Source organism: Alexandromys fortis, unplaced genomic scaffold, assembly GCF_014885135.2.
Source record: "Alexandromys fortis isolate MF-2015 unplaced genomic scaffold, M_Fortis_MF-2015_v1.1 scaffold_1, whole genome shotgun sequence".
NCBI classification, from domain to species: Eukaryota; Metazoa; Chordata; class Mammalia; order Rodentia; family Cricetidae; genus Alexandromys; species Alexandromys fortis.
In genome coordinates, this window is record NW_026067927.1 from 29,450,609 (window position 1) to 29,467,945 (window position 17,337).

Consider the following 17,337-nt stretch of genomic DNA (forward strand, 5'->3'; position numbering starts at 1 on the left):
ATAGTCTGGTTATCAGGCCTATACTTCCTGCTTGGCTACTGACCAGTCAGTGTTTTATTGAACCAATTTGAGTGATAAATCTTTACAGTGTCCAAGAAGATCATTCCACAGAATTTCCCTGTGATCTAGTATCCTCCCTACTTCCTAAATGTTTCTCTATCTCCAAATAGCAGCACAGGGTGGGACCAAGCCTTTGTGTAGCCATACCAAACAAATGCCTTTGAAATGCAGGGCTCCTGGATTTTAATATTATTCTGGATGTTATCTTCAAAATGTCTGTTGTTATCTTCAACTTATGTTGACTATGCACCGGTATATTTATTTGCTGACATGGTCTTTCTACCTGAGGAGAGATTCACTACTTCACAGTGTTATGTTACTAGGTCCAAGAAAGGAGCATCGGTTACTTGAATCCACAGCAATTGTAGGTAGAGGAGATAAGGTCAACCCTTATCTATTCTGTGGGGGCACTGCCCACAGGAGAGTGTACAAGGGCAACCGAGGACATGTAAGTGTCCACTCTCATCACATCCTCTAGGGAGGCCATAGTACTTTCCTGGCATGCTCATGTCTTCCCACTTCCTCCCCAGGGCCAGAGAGAAGCGTGGATGTGACAGACGTCACAAAGCAGAAAGACTGCAAAATGAAGTTGAAAGAATTTGTGGACTATTACTATAGCACCAACCGCAAGCGTGTCCTCAATGTGACCAACCTCGAATTCTCAGACACCAGGTGAGAGGCTGCTCTGGGGTGGGCTTTGGTGGGCTGGCTCAGGGTCAGTGTCCCCAGTCTCCAGTTCTCAGGATGGTGTCAGGACTCTAAGGGCTGACTCTGGGTCTTGCATGGGGTTTTGGGGTTGTGAAACCTGGTTCAGTGTTCTACTCTGGTGTGGGGACTGTGAGGCCTTGCTTGGGGTTCTGCCCTGGGTAGAGGCTGCAAGGCCTGACTTGGTGTCCTACTCTGAGTGGCCTGCTGCTGTCCTGTGAGTTGCCCAGAAATCACCATGCAGGCTTGATTCTCCTTTCTCTTAAAGCGCTGCAACAACTCAGATGAAATAGAAGCAAAAAGGAAACCACCCCACTCCCAGAGAAAGCCTCTGAGGCAGTATGAATGAGGCCCTTCTAGAGGCACATGCTCCTCACACACGGCGATGGTGTGCTGAGATGACACGCAAACCCAGAGGCACAATCTGTAACATACACTCCTAACACTGCACACACCTGTTCACACTCATAATACACTCATGCATGCCTAGGGACACACTGAGGCACAGCACAAGGACATACTCTCATGTCACACTGAAGCAGCACACTGACACACCTATTATCATGACATGCTCAGAACAAGATATAGGCACACTCAAGACAGACATACTTAGACATTCACACTCATGAACACTCTGAGACACAGTATCCTGAGACATGGTCTGGATATCTGCAACATATTCATTATATGAACACACAGCTCCCTCCTGACTGAAACTCTCAACACACTGTGACTCTCACTGGCACCACACTCAACACTTCCATTATATACACACCGCCACATGTACCAAAACCTTTGTGTGCACACCTACATGGTGGCTGCTCTGTTTCTCCCCTAGGCCTACTACTTGCCTCAACTTATGAGGCCACTCACAGGTGTCCCAAGAGTCCCGGGTGTTATTATTAGCATGATCCCTGTGGGATGGGGTGTCTGTGGGTCAGTTATGTATAGTCTCTGCCCTTGCTTGAGGCTGGGACAGCAGGACCAGGCTGGATTCTTGGTGGCATTTTCATGGAGGTGGGGAGCTCCCGTACACTAGCCAGGAGAGACATAGCAAGCCTGGAGGTCACACACATGAAGATCAGAGAGCACAGACAGGGAGAGGAGCCTGGGGACTGATGGCCTTTACGGGTCCTAGGCTTCATCCGAATGAGGGTTTTTATTGATCTGCTACAGAAGGAGGCATGAGTTCCCTGGGGTCCCTGGGAGGGATTGTTCATGCACACTGAATGTGGGGGTCAGCAGAGTTGGACATATACAGTGCCTGTCCCACAGAGAGGTAGTCCCCAACTGCAGAACTTGCATGGGTCATATTGAGGGTGTGGAAGGAGGTTAGGGACTAGGGGTTGTCAGGGGTGCTGGAGTCCTACCTAGGTATGGGAAAGGCTGTCTCATATGTAAGATGGACACAGAGGATCAGGTTATAGGGAACTACTCCAGACAGCCTGGTTAGGGTGTATGTAGACTTCAACAGAGGCAAAGTAGAGATTTGTGGGGCTAGGTGTAGAGGCATGACAGACCCTGTGTGGCCCAAGGCAACAAGAACATTTAAGTCAGCTTTTCTGTCACTGCACATGGGGGCTGACATTTCAATAAACCCCAGGTGTATTAGATTATCTTCTATTGCTGTGAAAGACACCATGACCAAAAGCAAGTTGGGGAGGAAAGGGTTTATTTCATTTTATAGCTATGGTCCATCATGCAGGGACGTCAGGGAGGGATCCTGGAGACGGGACTGCAGCAGAGGCCATGGAAGAACGCTGTGGGGCTTGCCTACAGGCCAGTCTGATGAAGGCATTTTCTCAAATGAGGTTCCCTCTTGTCAGATGACTCTGGCTTGTGTAAAGTTGAAAGAAACTAACCAACACACCAGGTCACCTCTGCCTTTTCCTGTCTTCCCTGAAAGTGACATAGCTGATTTGACAGCAACTAAATGTGACAGGGAGTCTCTGGTCTGCCTATGTTTGCCCCAGAGAGAGGTGGCTTTTCTTCAAATGGTACAGGAGCCACTGGGCCATGTAAGAAACATTTCTTCAGAGAATCTTGTGATACCAACTCTAGTGGGCCACTTTAAAGGCTCACCCCTCTTCCTGGGGTAGAGACAATATCCTCTGTGGCCTCCGCAGCCCCACACAAGTGACTGGACTACTTCCACCCTCTGGAGCTCTTGGTTTACTCCCCTATAAAGTGAGATGGCTGCCCAGGGCCTGCAGATTTACGAGGTAGCATGTGGAAGGAGCCTTGTACTGTTCCTACCTTAGAATGCATTAAAAATGGAAGCTCTGGGCCCCATTCCTTGACTGCTTCCTTTTATGGCCCCAGAATGTCCAGCTTTGTGGAGCCACCTGACATTGTGAAGAAACTGTCGTGGGTGGAAAACTACTGGCCTGATGACGCCTTGCTGGCCAAGCCCAAGGTGACCAAGTATTGCCTGATCTGTGTGAAGGACAGCTACACCGACTTCCACATAGACTCTGGGGGTGCCTCAGCCTGGTACCATGTCCTCAAGGTGAGCCACATCTCTCAAAACATAGCTCACCCTTTGCCTCTTATTCTCTGTCCTCAAGATTACAGCCCCTCCAAGCCCTGTCTGTGGCCAGGAAGTTACCCATTTCCAGTGTAGGGGGAATACTGGGATGGCCAGTTCTGGGGCAGGAAGCCCACTAGATGTGTATGGGTAGAGGTACTAGTGACATATATGTATTTCCTGTTTCTAATGTCCTTAGGGCTCATTAACAATTATGGGAGGCCACTGGGTCACCTAATGCCCCAAGTAGAGTGCAGAGGTGCTGGGAAGACCTCTCAGCAACTACACTGACATCTGCAGGCAAGATGGTGGGTACCTGAGCCAGTAGGGAGGGTTGAGGGGCTTATCATGGAGGCAAAGGGGGACTCAAGAGAACAAGATGTATAGAACAACAGAAACCCTGAGCTTGGGCTCTGCCGGCAGCAACTATACATCTGCAGACTAGCTGTGCTGGACCAAGGTGTTGGACTCACACCCTTTCTGGCTCTGTGAGACTCTAAGAAGTCATCATGGTGTCTGTTCCCAGAGCATGAGGATGAGGCTCTTTCTGCTCTGGGTGCAGAGCCTGGCCGGGCTCGCACATGACCACAGGGGAAATGATGTCTATCATTAGTCCAGTCTGGAAGCCCTGAAGCTCTCGAGAGCAGAGCTGTTAAAGACTTGCTGCGTGGCAGTTTGCGTTTTTTATTACCCCCGGGCACACATGGGATTTGTGGTGCCATGGAATAATGTGTGTGCTGCTCCTGACCATATCAGGCTCACACACCTAGAACCTCCCCTAACAGGCAGACTTCCAAAATTAACACAGTATTGCAGGTGGGAGTGGCGAGCCTGTAAGGATGCTTTTCAGGTCAGAACCCATCACCTGACCCCGGCAGGCTGAGAAGGGCGCCCATTGTCCCTAGCACTGGTGGACCCTGCTGCCTGCCTCTGTGCCCAGCTTCTAGTAGGCTATATTCCCTGGGAAAGAGTCTCTAGCACCTGTAGATTCTACCCCATTCGTAATGTTACCAGAACCCTGGGGGTCTCCATCTATCCCAGTGTTCCCCAGCTCCCTATGACTTCTGCCCCACTCAGCATCCTCAGCACCCTGTGGGCTCTGCCCCCACCCAACATCCTTAACACCCAGCAGATTATCTTCCACCTCAGCAGCCCAGCACCAGGTGGCCTCTGCCCCACATCCCTGGTCTTGTGGCTCTACCAGTGGGCTCTTTTTGCAGGGGGAGAAGATCTTCTATCTCATCCGGCCAGCTTCAGCCAACATCTCCCTGTATGAGCGCTGGCGGTCAGCCTCCAACCACAGTGAGATGTTCTTTGCCGACCAGGTGGACAAGTGCTATAAGTGCACTGTCAAGCAGGGACAGACCCTCTTCATCCCCTCAGGTGAGTATGCAGGACCCCGGCTGATGGCTGTCATACTCACTGCCTATTCTTCATGCTGGAGTGTCTTGCTGTCCCTGGCTGGCCCAACCCTTATGGAAGGACCAGCAGTGGGCCTTTCACAGCAGGAGGCCTAGGTGGTGGACCTGCCCTAGCCAGCACCAGGTTTCCTCAGGGCTGTGTGGCAGCTGGTTTTGGCATGGGAGACCTGGCTCAGTCAGTAGCTCTGGAGGAGGAGGGTAGGTATTAGAAGTGTTCCTAAGGAACGCTTAAACTAATATAATAAAGTATGCCCTGAGCAGCTGAGATTGCCAGGTTCTCCTGGGAGGGTGAATCCCAGAGCTGAAGAGTCCACTCTGAAAGACTCCTTTCCTCTAAAGTAATTTGACCACATCTTGAGTGTGGGGCGCAGGCCCCACTGTCCCATGCAGGAGCTGGGACCTTTCCTTATGATTATGTATATGGCTTTTTGTTTAAAATCAGGATCCAAATGAGGCCCCAGAACCTGACTGAACTCAGCCTCTGCCTCTGGCTCTAGGATCTCCCTTCCCTGAAGCCATCCTCACACTTACTTTGGGAGGCCTCCCTCCCAAATCTCTGGATTCTGGCCCAAGCTCCATCCCCCTGGAATAACTTAGAGACAAATCTCAGCCTCTAGGAAGAGTGACAATTCCAGCCCTGCCTCTTCTCACCCCTGTGTGGGCAGGTCTGAGATTGGGCTCCCTCTCCTGATGCTGGGCTGTCCGGGGGTGTCCTGACTGTCTGGTTGGCTCCGAAGCCTCAGTTTCTATCTGTCTGGTACTGGGGTGTTACCTCAGACACACTCCGCTCTCCGTCTTTCTCAGAGGTTCCTACCTGGCCCAAGCAGGGAGGAACAATGAGGCAAGGCCTGGGATGGTAGGAGCTGTAGTCCATGGTGAGTGGGGAAGGCGAAAGCAGTTATGGGAAGAAGGTAGAAGCTAGCCACAGCTCTGCATGTCTCCCTCAGGCTGGATATATGCCACACTCACGCCCGTGGACTGCCTGGCCTTCGCTGGACATTTCCTCCACAGCCTCAGTGTGGAGATGCAGATGAGGTAGGGACTCCTGCAGTGCTGTCTGCCCAACGGGCACCATAGCCAGACTTCGGGCTGGACTCAGCTATGGGTTGCTATGCTGACATCTCTGTGTTGAGGGAAGGAGGAATGGGTTCCGTGGTCTGGGCTAGGGCAAGCCTAGTGGTGGTTTGGGATCAGGAAGGCTGCTGTCACTTTCTTGGACTATGGCCAACCTCTCTAGTAACCACAACCCACTGCTTCAACTCAGAGTGGCCATCACTTTGGATCTCTTCAGGTCCAGGGGAGGCTGAACTGGCTCAGTAGCCTGGATCTCCCTTTGGTGTGGCCTACTTGATGCTCCCTGCACTGATTCTTTCTTTTCTGTGGCTTCCAGGGCGTATGAGGTGGAAAGAAGGTTAAAACTAGGCAGCCTGACTCAGTTTCCCAACTTTGAAACTGCCTGCTGGTACATGGGGAAGCACCTATTGGAAGCATTCAAAGGTACCTGTCACTCCAGGTTGGGTGACTTGAGCCTGCAGTCCTGGTCTAAGGGACATCTTAGCCCTTTGTGAGCCCTGGTCATGCCCCCTTAGGACACAGGATAAGAGGGTCCCTGGGGTCTTGGTGTAAGCTCTGACCCACCTAGACAGGGCTGGGGGTCCTGGGCAGAGAGGGGAAATAGACAAGGCCGGTCCAAGGCCCTGTTTGGTAAGCTTCATGTGGGATGGGAAGAGATGGGAGGTCAATCATTTCCCTGCAGGGCAGGTGCCAGGTGGGCGGGTACCCCAGATTCCAAGGAGAACCGTTGGCAGTTGGACTGGTGCCCTGGGGCAGTGGCCTCTGGAAGGCCTCTTGCTGGGGCAGGCTAAGCAGCCATCACACTAACCTGTCGTGTCCTTCCCAGGTTCTCACAAGTCTGGGAAACAGCTGCCCCCACACTTAGTCCAAGGAGCTAAAATTCTCAATGGTGCTTTTAGGTCATGGACGAAGAAGCAGGTAGGGAGCGCTTACTTGTGTTCTTGTTTGAGGGAACAGGGAGTGGGTGGGGAAGAGAGCAAGCCTGTGTCCTACAGAGCAAGTGTAGGCACTGTCTTCCCCAGGCTGCCCTAAGCTGGCCTGCTGACACTAACCATGATCCCCTGAGGGGTGTGTTAGACACATGTAGGTCGTCTGGGCCAGCCTGGGGTTATTGGCCCCAGGGCTAGATTCCCTCAGGAGTTTTGGCTAGGACAAGTTTCTGATAACCTGGAGAGGCCAGGCAGGGCCCCAGGAAGGGCTGGTGCATTGACCACACATCTGGATCTGGACAGGAAGTGCTAGGGATGCACTCGTGGCTCCTGTCACTCAGATCCACACAGTCTGTGGATGTAGCCTCCCAGCTAACTTGCTTTGTGACCTGGGGGCACCTCTATCTCCTCCTTATCCTCTCCTGTGCACTGGTTTCCTCCAGCCCCTGGGAACTGTTTCTCAGAGGTCACGGGGATGAAAGTGTTCCACTGACTTTCTCCTCTTGCCTGGATTGTTGCTACAGAAGGAGAAATGAGTCTGGCCTAGCCTAGGGTAACCTTGTGATATTGTCTCCTGCTAGGGGCTCTCGCTATGCAGAGTGCCTGTTCACCTGCTACTTGAGGGACAAGGGGCCACTTCTAGGTCACAGAGAAAAGTGAGAGGTCTCAGAGAGCCTTAGCAGAGGCCAGGTAGGGAACCATGTCCATGGCCTGTTTCTACCCATGTGTGGGCCTGGTGGAGTGGGCTGCCAGTGTTCTCCTGGGACCATTCAATGGCTGCCATCTTCTTGAGACTCAGAGCTGGGACAGTCCAGGGGTCCCTCCCACCTCACCTTAACTACATGGTCAGGAAGAGAAAGCTGGCCACATCCACTCCATAGTCAGCTATGGTGGTGGCATCAGACAAGACCCAGTCTTTTCTACTAACAGAAGCGGCTCACAGAGACAGGGCCCAGGATCTTGGGCACCAGGCCTTAAGGGCTCCATGGCAGCCTCTCACCCCATGGGAATGACTGAGGTACTGCGGTGGCCAGGTTGGCACTGACCCCACTGTTCCACAGGCTTTGGCAGAGCACGAGGACGAGCTCCCCGAGCACTTCCGGCCCTCGCAGCTCATCAAGGACCTGGCCAAAGAGATCAGGCTCAGCGAGGTAACGCCATGCCAGGGTGACAGACCCCTGTGACGAGCCTGCCAGGGAACTTTCTCTGCGTTAGTGTTGTGCCCAGTGTGTGGAGAGTGCTTGGGGATAAAGGCGAAGGGAGAGAAGAGTGGGGAACCCTGAGTCCAGTCTGAGTCCCTGTTCTCCTGAGCCTGGAGGACCTGAGCCTGTGTCATACATGGGGCTCTAGGGTTCTGTGGACATGTCTTGTGTTATTGGACAGCGTGTGAGCATGCGGCATGCCCCTTGACAATGTGGAGCAAATATGGATTTCACATGGTGTGGGCTGTGTGCTCCTTTCTGACTATAAGGTCCCCCAAGTCATGTCATGGTCTAGAGGGAACACAAATGATCCTCTCCTTTTCCCACACCAGAACGCCTCCAAAACTGTCCGACCTGAAGTAAATGCTGTCGCCTCCTCAGATGAGGTCTGTGATGGGGACCGGGAGAAGGAAGAACCGCCATCTCCTATTGAGGCTACCCCACCTCGATCCCTTCTGGAGAAAGTGTCCAAAAAAAAGACACCCAAGACTGTGAAGATGCCCAAGCCATCCAAAATCCCCAAGCCCTCCAAGCCCCCCAAACCCCCCAAAACCCTGAAGCTCAAGGATGGAAGCAAGAAGAAAGGGAAGAAGTGCAAGGAGTCAGCCTCACCCACCATCCCCAACCTGGATCTGCTTGAGGCCCACACAAAGGAGGCGCTAACCAAGATGGAGCCACCCAAGAAAGGAAAGGTGGGGCCCTTGAGCTCCTCCCCCCTAATGTGCTGAGGTCACACCAGAGGGAACAGCAAGGACTGACATGTTTTTGCTCTCCTTTGTTACTGGGTGGGGAGGGGAGACCAGCTGTGGAGTATGGTCTCCAGAGAGTACAGGGGTCCAGGGTCTGCCTATTGATAAATCTGAACAAAATACTTCCCTGTCTGCCAGTCACTAGGCCTGCACATCAGGCCAAGACCCCAGACAGATCCGCAGAGCAGTGAAGCTCCTGGAGAGAGCTAGCACAGCAAGTTTTTGTGTGGCGGGGTAGCACCCAGGAGGTCCACTGGATTGGTGCAGGGTGGTGGTGTTTAGGCAGAGGCCACCCTGCTTAGTTTTCCCAAGTACTAGAACCCACCTCTGGACTAAGGCCCTGAAGATATACAAGGCATCAGTTTGAGGAGGACACTGGGAGAAGGCAGAGGGTTAGGAGAAGGGGTTGTTATGAGGGCCTGAGCCCCGGTGGACAGAGAGATGGGCTCACTGAAGGGTCATACTGAACCATGAGATTAAGGAGTATTGGTTGTGAACTCCTTCCAGGATGAGTACACTTCTCTCCTACATCTTGGGGGCCATGCCCATGCCTTGTAATATTCCATTGGTGCTGTTTTTCTGGGGCAAGGAGGGAGAGAGAGAAGGATGTATGTATGTATGAGTAGGTTAGGTGGATGGGTGGGTTGGTCAGTTGAAGGACGATGGATAGATGGACAGGCGGATAGGTGGGTAAATGGATAAACAGGTGGATGAAGAACAGATAGGTGGTGGATGGTTGAATGAGAAATGAAGGCTAAATGAACAGATAGATAAATGGGCAGATGAAGGAACGGATGGATGAGTGAACAAGTGGATGAATGGATAGATGTGTGGACCAGCAGGAGTGAGCCATTGGGCTTCTGTGCCATTGTAACCCCAGCCCATTCACCTTCTCTGTCCACCTTTGGGTCATGACTATTCTGTTTGCAGACCCCAAAGAGTGTTCTGAGTGTTCCCAATAAGGACACAGTCCACACACAGAATGACGTGGAAAGGCTGGAAATCCGAGAGCAAACAAAGAGCAAATCAGAGGCCAAGTGGAAGTACAAGGTGAGCGTGGGGTGTAGACCTGTGGTAGTGTATGTTCTGTCCCCAGGAGGTGGGGCCTTAGGAAAGTCTGTGTGAGTCTGGAGTGTGGAGAGTGTGGGAACAAACCGAATGTGTCATCTTCTCCTTGTCTTCCTCCGTCCTTTCACCTTCTTCATGGTCCTGTTTCTGGTCTGGGTTCCCATTCCCTGAGGCTGCGCAGCACTCCAGGGTGGGTCCTGCATGCTGATGACTAGACCAGCGTTAGCATCTATGACCAGCTTTCCTGGGCATGTTCTAGTCCCCAGTTACACCCACTAACATGGATTGGAATACTAGCCCCTCATTCCAGTGGGCTCAGGGACAACCTTGGTCTTGCTTTCAGAACAGCAAACCTGACTCTCTACTGAAAATGGAGGAGGAGCAGAGGTTGGAGAAGTCACCCCTGACTGGGAACAAGGACAAGTTCTCCTTTTCTTTCTCCAACAGAAAACTTCTGAGGTATGTGAGAGCCTGGGCAGGGGCGAGGGTGAACCTACAGATGTCCCGTATCACACACATGTTCCCATAATGTGCATGCAATCTACACTGCATGTAACAAATACTGTGCATCGTTCTGTACTCACAGACATATCTGTCACATGCACACACCAGTAGACAGTCCAAATTGTACTTCATGTATGTATGACATCATACACACAAACATACATTTCATCATAACCTCTACCAGCACTGTCCATACCAGACATACACCTCACACACCATACATATACAGACATTTATATACCCTCATTGCATGTGCGCGCACACACACACAGTACATTTGGTTGACACCCTTCAGTGGCTCTTTCCAGAGTCACTGACTTGCTCACTGCCACTCTGTTGCATGGAACACCTTTGTTTCTGCTTCCAGAACAGTCTTCAGGGTACATGAGGAATACAGCTATAGTGAGGGCCAGTGAGGCAGAGTAGCTGGCATGAACTAATGCTGAGGATCAAGTATGGATTAGGGCGCAGGTCTCTGAGCCCAGTAGCCAGTAGGGCAGGACGATACAATCTCAGTAAATGCAAGAGTCCACATAAACTTATGGCTGTGATGGATGCCATGGGGAAGGGTGCAGATTTGGGTTTGGAGGGCCTTGGGGATGCTGAACTGAAAGGGGAGGTGCCAGCTTCGGACCTAGGTGAGTCTCAGCATGGCCACTGCAGCCTTGGTTTCAGTTGTGGGCAGAAAGATACCACACAGGCACCTGTGCCACATCCATAATCCCTATGTGGTGTGGGGTGACAGACGTGTCCTGTGAGGTATCCCCGTTGCCTGCAGGAGATGGAGAACAGGGCTGGGGCCAAGTGGATGCACTCGTGGTTACTTGGTGGAGTGGAACCCACCCGGGCCTGGCCTTCCTACCCTGGTTGGATGAGTCTGCTTCTGTCATTTCATTAGAAGTGTCATTTATGGGTCTCAAAGAAGCTTTCCAGAGACATCAGTTCTATGACAGGGCCATGCGTTCAGAATATGCAGACAAAATAGATGAGCCTCTCGAGCCATACGTACACGCATGTGCACGGGTGTGGTGGTCTGTGCTTTAACAAGACAGCAGGACCACAGCCTTTTCCGAGGATGCTGGAGGCTACTATGGCCTGGTGTGCTCTCTGTCAATGTGGCCAACATTCTGTTCAGCTTGTTGTCCTTCCTATTGAGAAAGTGTGTCCTGAAGGTCCAGAGAGGCCTAAGCCTGATCTACTCATGGGGAAAACAGCATCCCTGCCTTGCCATAGCAAGAAGAGAGACACACAATATTTTATAGCCCAGTGGAGGTGCCCTGTGGCTCAGCCCTGAAGTGTTATTGGTTTTTGTTTGTTTGTTTTGTAAAAATAAGTATGCATCAAAAGACATGAAAGTTGGATTTGATTTAAACTCTGGCAGGCTGGCAAGGAGGGTGGAGGCTGTGCTTGTCAGAACCAAAGTGGGTAGATCATTCCAGAACTTCGGTTGTTTAGGTTTTTCTCCACAGTGCTTGACTGGGCCTCATACCAGGTGACATGGAGGGAAGGAGGAAGCTATAGGATTGGGCCATGTCCCTTCCCATGAGCAGACTCCCCCAGTCGAAACTAAGGGTTGCATAGTCCCTGGCCAGCTGCTTGCCTTCCAGGTGGATGTTTTCTTCCAGGTCCCCGTAAGGCCTCAGGGCCCTCGGGTCACCCGCTGACCTATCCCTTCTACTCTAGCTCCAAGGCCCTCAGGCCTCCGAGCAGCCCTGGTGTGTTCGGGACCTTGCAGAGCTTCAAAGAGGACAAGGCCAAGCCTGTGCGCGATGAGTATGAGTATGTTTCCGATGATGGGGAGCTGAAGATAGACGAGTTTCCCATCAGGAGGAAGAAGAACGCCCCCAAAAGGGACTTGTCCTGTGAGTGTGATGGGTGTGGGCAAGAGGTTCCAGGTGGTCTTGGCCAACACCCCCGAGGCCTCCACTTGACTCCTGTCTGTTGTGTTTTCAGTCTTGTTGGACAAGAAGGAGGCGCTCCTCATGCCCACCACGAAACCGAAGCTGGACTCTGCAGTATACAAGGTGAGCCATCCAGCTCTGCCCTCGGCCTCTGCAGCACGCTTCTGCTGGATATGCAGGGACATCCACCCTCGCCTGCCATGGACTGGGCTCAGCGTAGGAAGGACAAAGTCTTGCTCAGTCCTTGGCACGGGGATTAGCTGCTCCTCTGGGCCTGCTCCATGGGAGATGAATGCAGCAAAGCTTGTCCCCAGGTAGAGGAGTGACGGAGTGGTTCCCTGCCATCAGATTCTTACACTAAGACCTCCTTGACTGACTCTCTTGGGGAAAAGGGTCATTGCTGAGGTCCCATGTTTTCTGGGGAGCCCAGGAAGAACATGAACCACCTGCTGGGATAAGCCTATCTAGACCAGAGGTTTTGAGTCTCAGCGTCCTGATGGAATTTGGGGCTTCCTCTTAGAAAAGAGGCAGAGGGTATGAAGACCACTTTAACCTTTGTGGTTTCAAGAGCCCTAGGAAAGACTTGGCACCCATATCTGTCTCATGAGAGCCTCGCCCATTGCATGAGCCTGAGTCTCTCCTGTAGCATTCATTAGGCCAGACCTCCTTAAAGCTCATTTCCTCTTGAAGGACTCCCCCTCCCCCTTCCCCCAGTGTCCTACCCTGACCAGCTGCTCTCTCTATCTGGCTCCTCAGAGTGACGACTCCTCTGATGAGGGCTCTCTGCACATTGACACGGACACCAAGCCAGGCCGCAATGCCAAAGTCAAGAAGGAGAGTGGGAGCTCAGCCGCAGGTATCCTGGACCTGCTGCAGGCCAGCGAGGAGGTCGGGGCACTCGAGTACAACCCCAACAGGTGGGCTCTGACTGCATCTGCAGCGCTTAGAGCTCAGGCTGGCCCAGGACTGGTCACACAGTGGGATGCAGACAGGGACCAGCCTCTGATTGCAGAGAGCTGGGCTTGGGGAGCAGCCAGGATAGGCCTCCTTTCATCCTTGATGGCCCCTGTTCGATTCACACATTGCTGGCTCGGGTTTTAAGCACTTCCATTGTTCATTTCTCATCGAACCTTTAGTGGCATTTCCAGGTGTGCGCTGACAGCTGACTGAGGGCACAGCCTACACTTCTAACACATCGGGGACAGTAGTTCCCTCCCAACTCTCTAGTTTCATGACATCTTAGGACTCCAGCTGTATAGGTGAGGAAACTGAGGTTCAGGGAACTTAGCCTTCTCGCGGCCCCACAACTTGGAGGTAGCAGAGGCAGGCCCAGGCTCTGGATTGTAGTTGGTATTTTTTTACTCTTTGGGTTAAGCAAATGTAACATAAAAGATTGCAACACACCTTTGCATCATTAAACAAATACTTCAGAGTGTAAACAAATGTAACACATTGTAAACTAATATTCCACAACACTGGATTTGGCCTGACTCAGGAGCCCAACTTGGGCTCAGGGCTGCTAAGGAGTTGTTGGGTACTGAGCTATGTTTACTTGTGAGTGCCAGTCCCTCATGATCCCTCATATTCAGGAAGGCAAGTCTCATAGGCCTCTCTTGGATGCAGATGACTGCCTTGGGCAACAGCTCACACCAACTCCAAGGCTGCTCCAGCAGGTGGAGGCCTGGGTCAGGTCTGCTGGTAGATGATATGAAGATTCCGGTAAGGTGGATTAAGGACTTGATTGAAGCAAGCTTTTCCTAAATTAGTTGGCCATATTTTATTTCATGGATTGCTGTTTTGAGCGCAATATCATGTTCACAGTCAGCCAGCCTCAGGCACTTTCCTGGTGGGAGTGAAGCATGATGGGAGGGGTGTGCATGGCTTTGGGCACAGGATCCTGGCTCAGCCTGACATGATGCGGTGAAAGTCTTGGTGGCCACATGGCGAAGCCTGGCTGTGACCTCTTCCCCATTGGAAGTGACAGCCCCTCCACATTCCAGACTGTGGACCTGTGCAGGACTTTACACGGTCTATGGTGGTGGCAATGCCTGGCTTTTGGGAGGAAGTATGTGTTAGCTAACACTTTGATGACTGATCTCGGGGTCTGAGAGACCCTCTCCCCCAACACCCTGGATTCCCCATGACCTCAGTGGAAAGGCATGGGAAGTTGGAACATGGGGTGAACCTGGCATCACCCAGGATGAGGGCAGAGGGGGCCTTGGTCTTAGCCATCAGGTACCTTGTTATGGGTGCTGTGGAGAGGGAACTCTGGGTGGCGTGGAGATGGAGCACAGATGGGGCCATTTGAGCCCTTATCTGTGAGGCCAGGAGGGGGCTGTCTGCTAACGAGAAACCAGAGCTGCCATGGCCTTGTGCCCCAAGTCTGGGGAGAGCGCTCTGCAGACACTGCCTCCATCCTCACACACGTGCCTGCTGTGCCTGCCGGAGCCTCGGAGACCAGCCAGTTCCTCAGCCTGCCGCAGGCAGTTCCTCTCCCAAAGTCTCCCATTTGGAGCATAGGTCATTTTTTGATGGTCCATTTGCTCTGTTTTAAGTACTGACTGTTTGGAAAAAAAATAGCTGAAGAAAAGGGAGGAAAATATGTTAATTTCTTGAGGCTGGTTTGCTTGGTGTTTACCGCTGTGGGAGAAGAAGGGGATTTGGGTATGGTAATTGGAGGATTAAAGTATTATTTTCCATGCTGACTGGTTAAACTCTGCTCATTGATTCTCCAGCAACCTTGTAGATACATGGGCCAGCTGGGTCTGGGGTCACCCAGATGGCATGGGTGGGCAGAGCTCATGCTCAAGTGGGCTCTCTTGGGGGTCCTGTCATCAGTGTTTAGGATCCTCATGGCGGATTTCCCTGTGATCTGCTTTGTACCTAGAGAGTATAAGTGAGCTATTTGTTCTTGACAGTGATCTGCCCCTGCTCTGAGAAGTCCATGAGACTGGCATAGTCGACAGTGCCAGGGCAGCTGCTGGCCTGCAAAACATAGTCCAGGCGTTGTGCATGGGGCAGAATAGGCATGAGGTGGCTTCATAATTGCTTTCTGCAGAACTCAGGGCTGTGTGATTTGGCCTTCCATTATGACTTCAGCCCAGGAGGCAGCTTATACAGAGGGCCATGGAGACAGTTGCTTCCCTCTCCTCAGGCTCAGGAAATGTCCCTTGGTCCATGGGGCATTGGCCTAGGAGATAGCTTTTGTCCAACCTTACCTATCCAGCCCCAGCGGGGCTGTTCCATCTCTTTGACCCCCCTCCCCCTCAGGGCCTTTGTCTCTAGAATCCTTGTGCAGCAGCTTTTCCAGGTCCCTGTTGGAGCTCTGCCTGGGTCCCTCAGCCTGTACACAAGGCGATGTGCCATCTTGAGCAGTAGAGGGAAGCTTGGAGGGGACACCTGGTCTGCACAGTGCTGTGTGTTCTCACTGCCATTCACCACCATTCTGGGCCTGGGCTTGCCATGAAATCGTCTCACACACCCTCTTCTCAGAGGCCGGGCTGCCTTTTCCTGCAAAAGTCTTTCTTAAGGTGTCCAAATACTGGGATGTCATTCTCAGGTATTCAGGATATAGCAAGGTATAAGCTGGAGACAAGAGGGCTTTGATGCAAGAGTCGCAGGAGAAAAGGGACCAATGAGTACAGGGTGGGGACAGTGGGAGCCTATGGGCCTCCAGTCCGGACCCTGCTGGAGCTGTACCCTGTGCTGGTAGAGCTTTTCGTCACCAGCCAGAGTAAGCCGTTCTTTTCTAGGCGGGGCTCAGTTACAGGGCTGCTGAGCTAGAGTAAGTGTTAGAAAGTCCCCAGAGAGAGCTCTCACTGGGCCAGTTTATCATGGAGCCATGTGCTCTCTCTGCCTGTGCATCACGTGGACATTTGGATCCTCTGCTAGACCATGACTCGGAATCTCCTGGGGGGGGGGAGGCTAGGTGTGGGCATTCTTAAAGCTGTCCAGGAGGCTCTATCTTAGACAAGTGGGAAGTCTAGACTGGAGGAGGTGAGCAGGCTGGGCCAGCACAGGGTGCTGAGGAGGCAGGTGCTGTTGGAGGGTCTGGTGGAGACTGAAGACTACCCAAAACCTAGCCCTGCAGTCCAGCAGCGGCCAGGCCTCAGGTCCAGGGATAGTGGTGAGCACTACTCCCTGAACCTAGTTTGGGATGCTCTTTCTGGAAGGCAGGGTACCAGTGCAGCCAAGCAGAGGCGAGGGCATGGGACGGTAGATAAGGGCATTGCTGGAAGAGCACAAGAAGGGCATAGCAACAAGGACTGCAGAAGAATGTGGATGGAACCCTGTGGGCAGTCTGCATGGAGGGGGAAGAGAGGAAGTCTGGGGGTCAAGAGAAAGCTGCAGTATGGAGGGGCCCAGAGAGGGGAGCCTGGCTGAGTCGAGGCATGGCTGTGCCTAACAAGAGACGCGTTGTTACAGCTAGAGATATGGTATGCATATAGGTGTGCATGGCGGGAGTGCGGGGCTGAGTACAGGTGTAGATGAGAGTATACATGCAGGTGTTGATGGAGGTGTAGGTGCAGGTGTAGATGAGGGTGCAGGTGTAGATGGATGTGTGTGCAGGTGTAGATGAGGGTGCAGGTGTAGATGGTTGTGTGCAGGTGTAGATGAGGGTGCAGGTGTAGATGGTTGTGTGCAGGTGTAGATGAGGGTGCAGGTGTAGATGGTTGTGTGCAGGTGTAGATGAGGGTGCAGGTGTAGATGGTTGTGTGCAGGTGTAGATGAGGGTGCAGGTGTAGATGGTTGTGTGCAGGTGTAGATGAGGGTGCAGGTGTAGATGGTTGTGTGCAGGTGTAGATGAGGGTGCAGGTGTAGATGGTTGTGTGCAGGTGTAGATGAGGGTGCAGGTGTAGATGGTTGTGTGCAGGTGTAGATGAGGGTGCAGGTGTAGATGGTTGTGTGCAGGTGTAGATGAGGGTGCAGGTGTAGATGGTTGTGTGCAGGTGTAGATGAGGGTGCAGGTGTAGATGGTTGTGTGCAGGTGTAGATGAGGGTGCAGGTGTAGATGGTTGTGTGCAGGTGTAGATGAGGGTGCAGGTGTAGATGGTTGTGTGCAGGTGTAGATGAGGGTGCAGGTGTAGATGGGTATGTGCAGGTGTAGATGGAGGTGTAGGTGTAGAGGGATGTGTGTGCAGGTGTAGATGAGGGTGCAGGTGGAGATTAAAAGACATAGGCAGCTGAGCCTCTGGCC

General features: G+C 52.4%; 1 protein-coding gene across 3 annotated transcripts in view; it reads left to right on the forward strand.

Annotated features, from left to right (window-relative positions):
- Phf2 (PHD finger protein 2) overlaps positions 1–17,337 on the forward strand; it is an 81,360-nt gene that overhangs the window by 57,680 nt on the left and 6,343 nt on the right. For 2 of the 3 annotated variants that reach the window (XM_050144182.1, XM_050144181.1), the window contains exons 5-17: positions 591–732; positions 3,088–3,274; positions 4,513–4,675; positions 5,661–5,748; positions 6,104–6,210; positions 6,614–6,705; positions 7,778–7,867; positions 8,251–8,610; positions 9,598–9,717; positions 10,079–10,194; positions 11,923–12,101; positions 12,193–12,263; positions 12,897–13,057. In XM_050144182.1, the coding sequence (XP_050000139.1) occupies positions 591–732; positions 3,088–3,274; positions 4,513–4,675; positions 5,661–5,748; positions 6,104–6,210; positions 6,614–6,705; positions 7,778–7,867; positions 8,251–8,610; positions 9,598–9,717; positions 10,079–10,194; positions 11,923–12,101; positions 12,193–12,263; positions 12,897–13,057 (1,876 nt within the window). The remainder of the gene's footprint in view (positions 1–590; positions 733–3,087; positions 3,275–4,512; positions 4,676–5,660; positions 5,749–6,103; positions 6,211–6,613; positions 6,706–7,777; positions 7,868–8,250; positions 8,611–9,597; positions 9,718–10,078; positions 10,195–11,922; positions 12,102–12,192; positions 12,264–12,896; positions 13,058–17,337) is intronic. The other variant, XM_050144183.1, reaches the window with a different exon arrangement.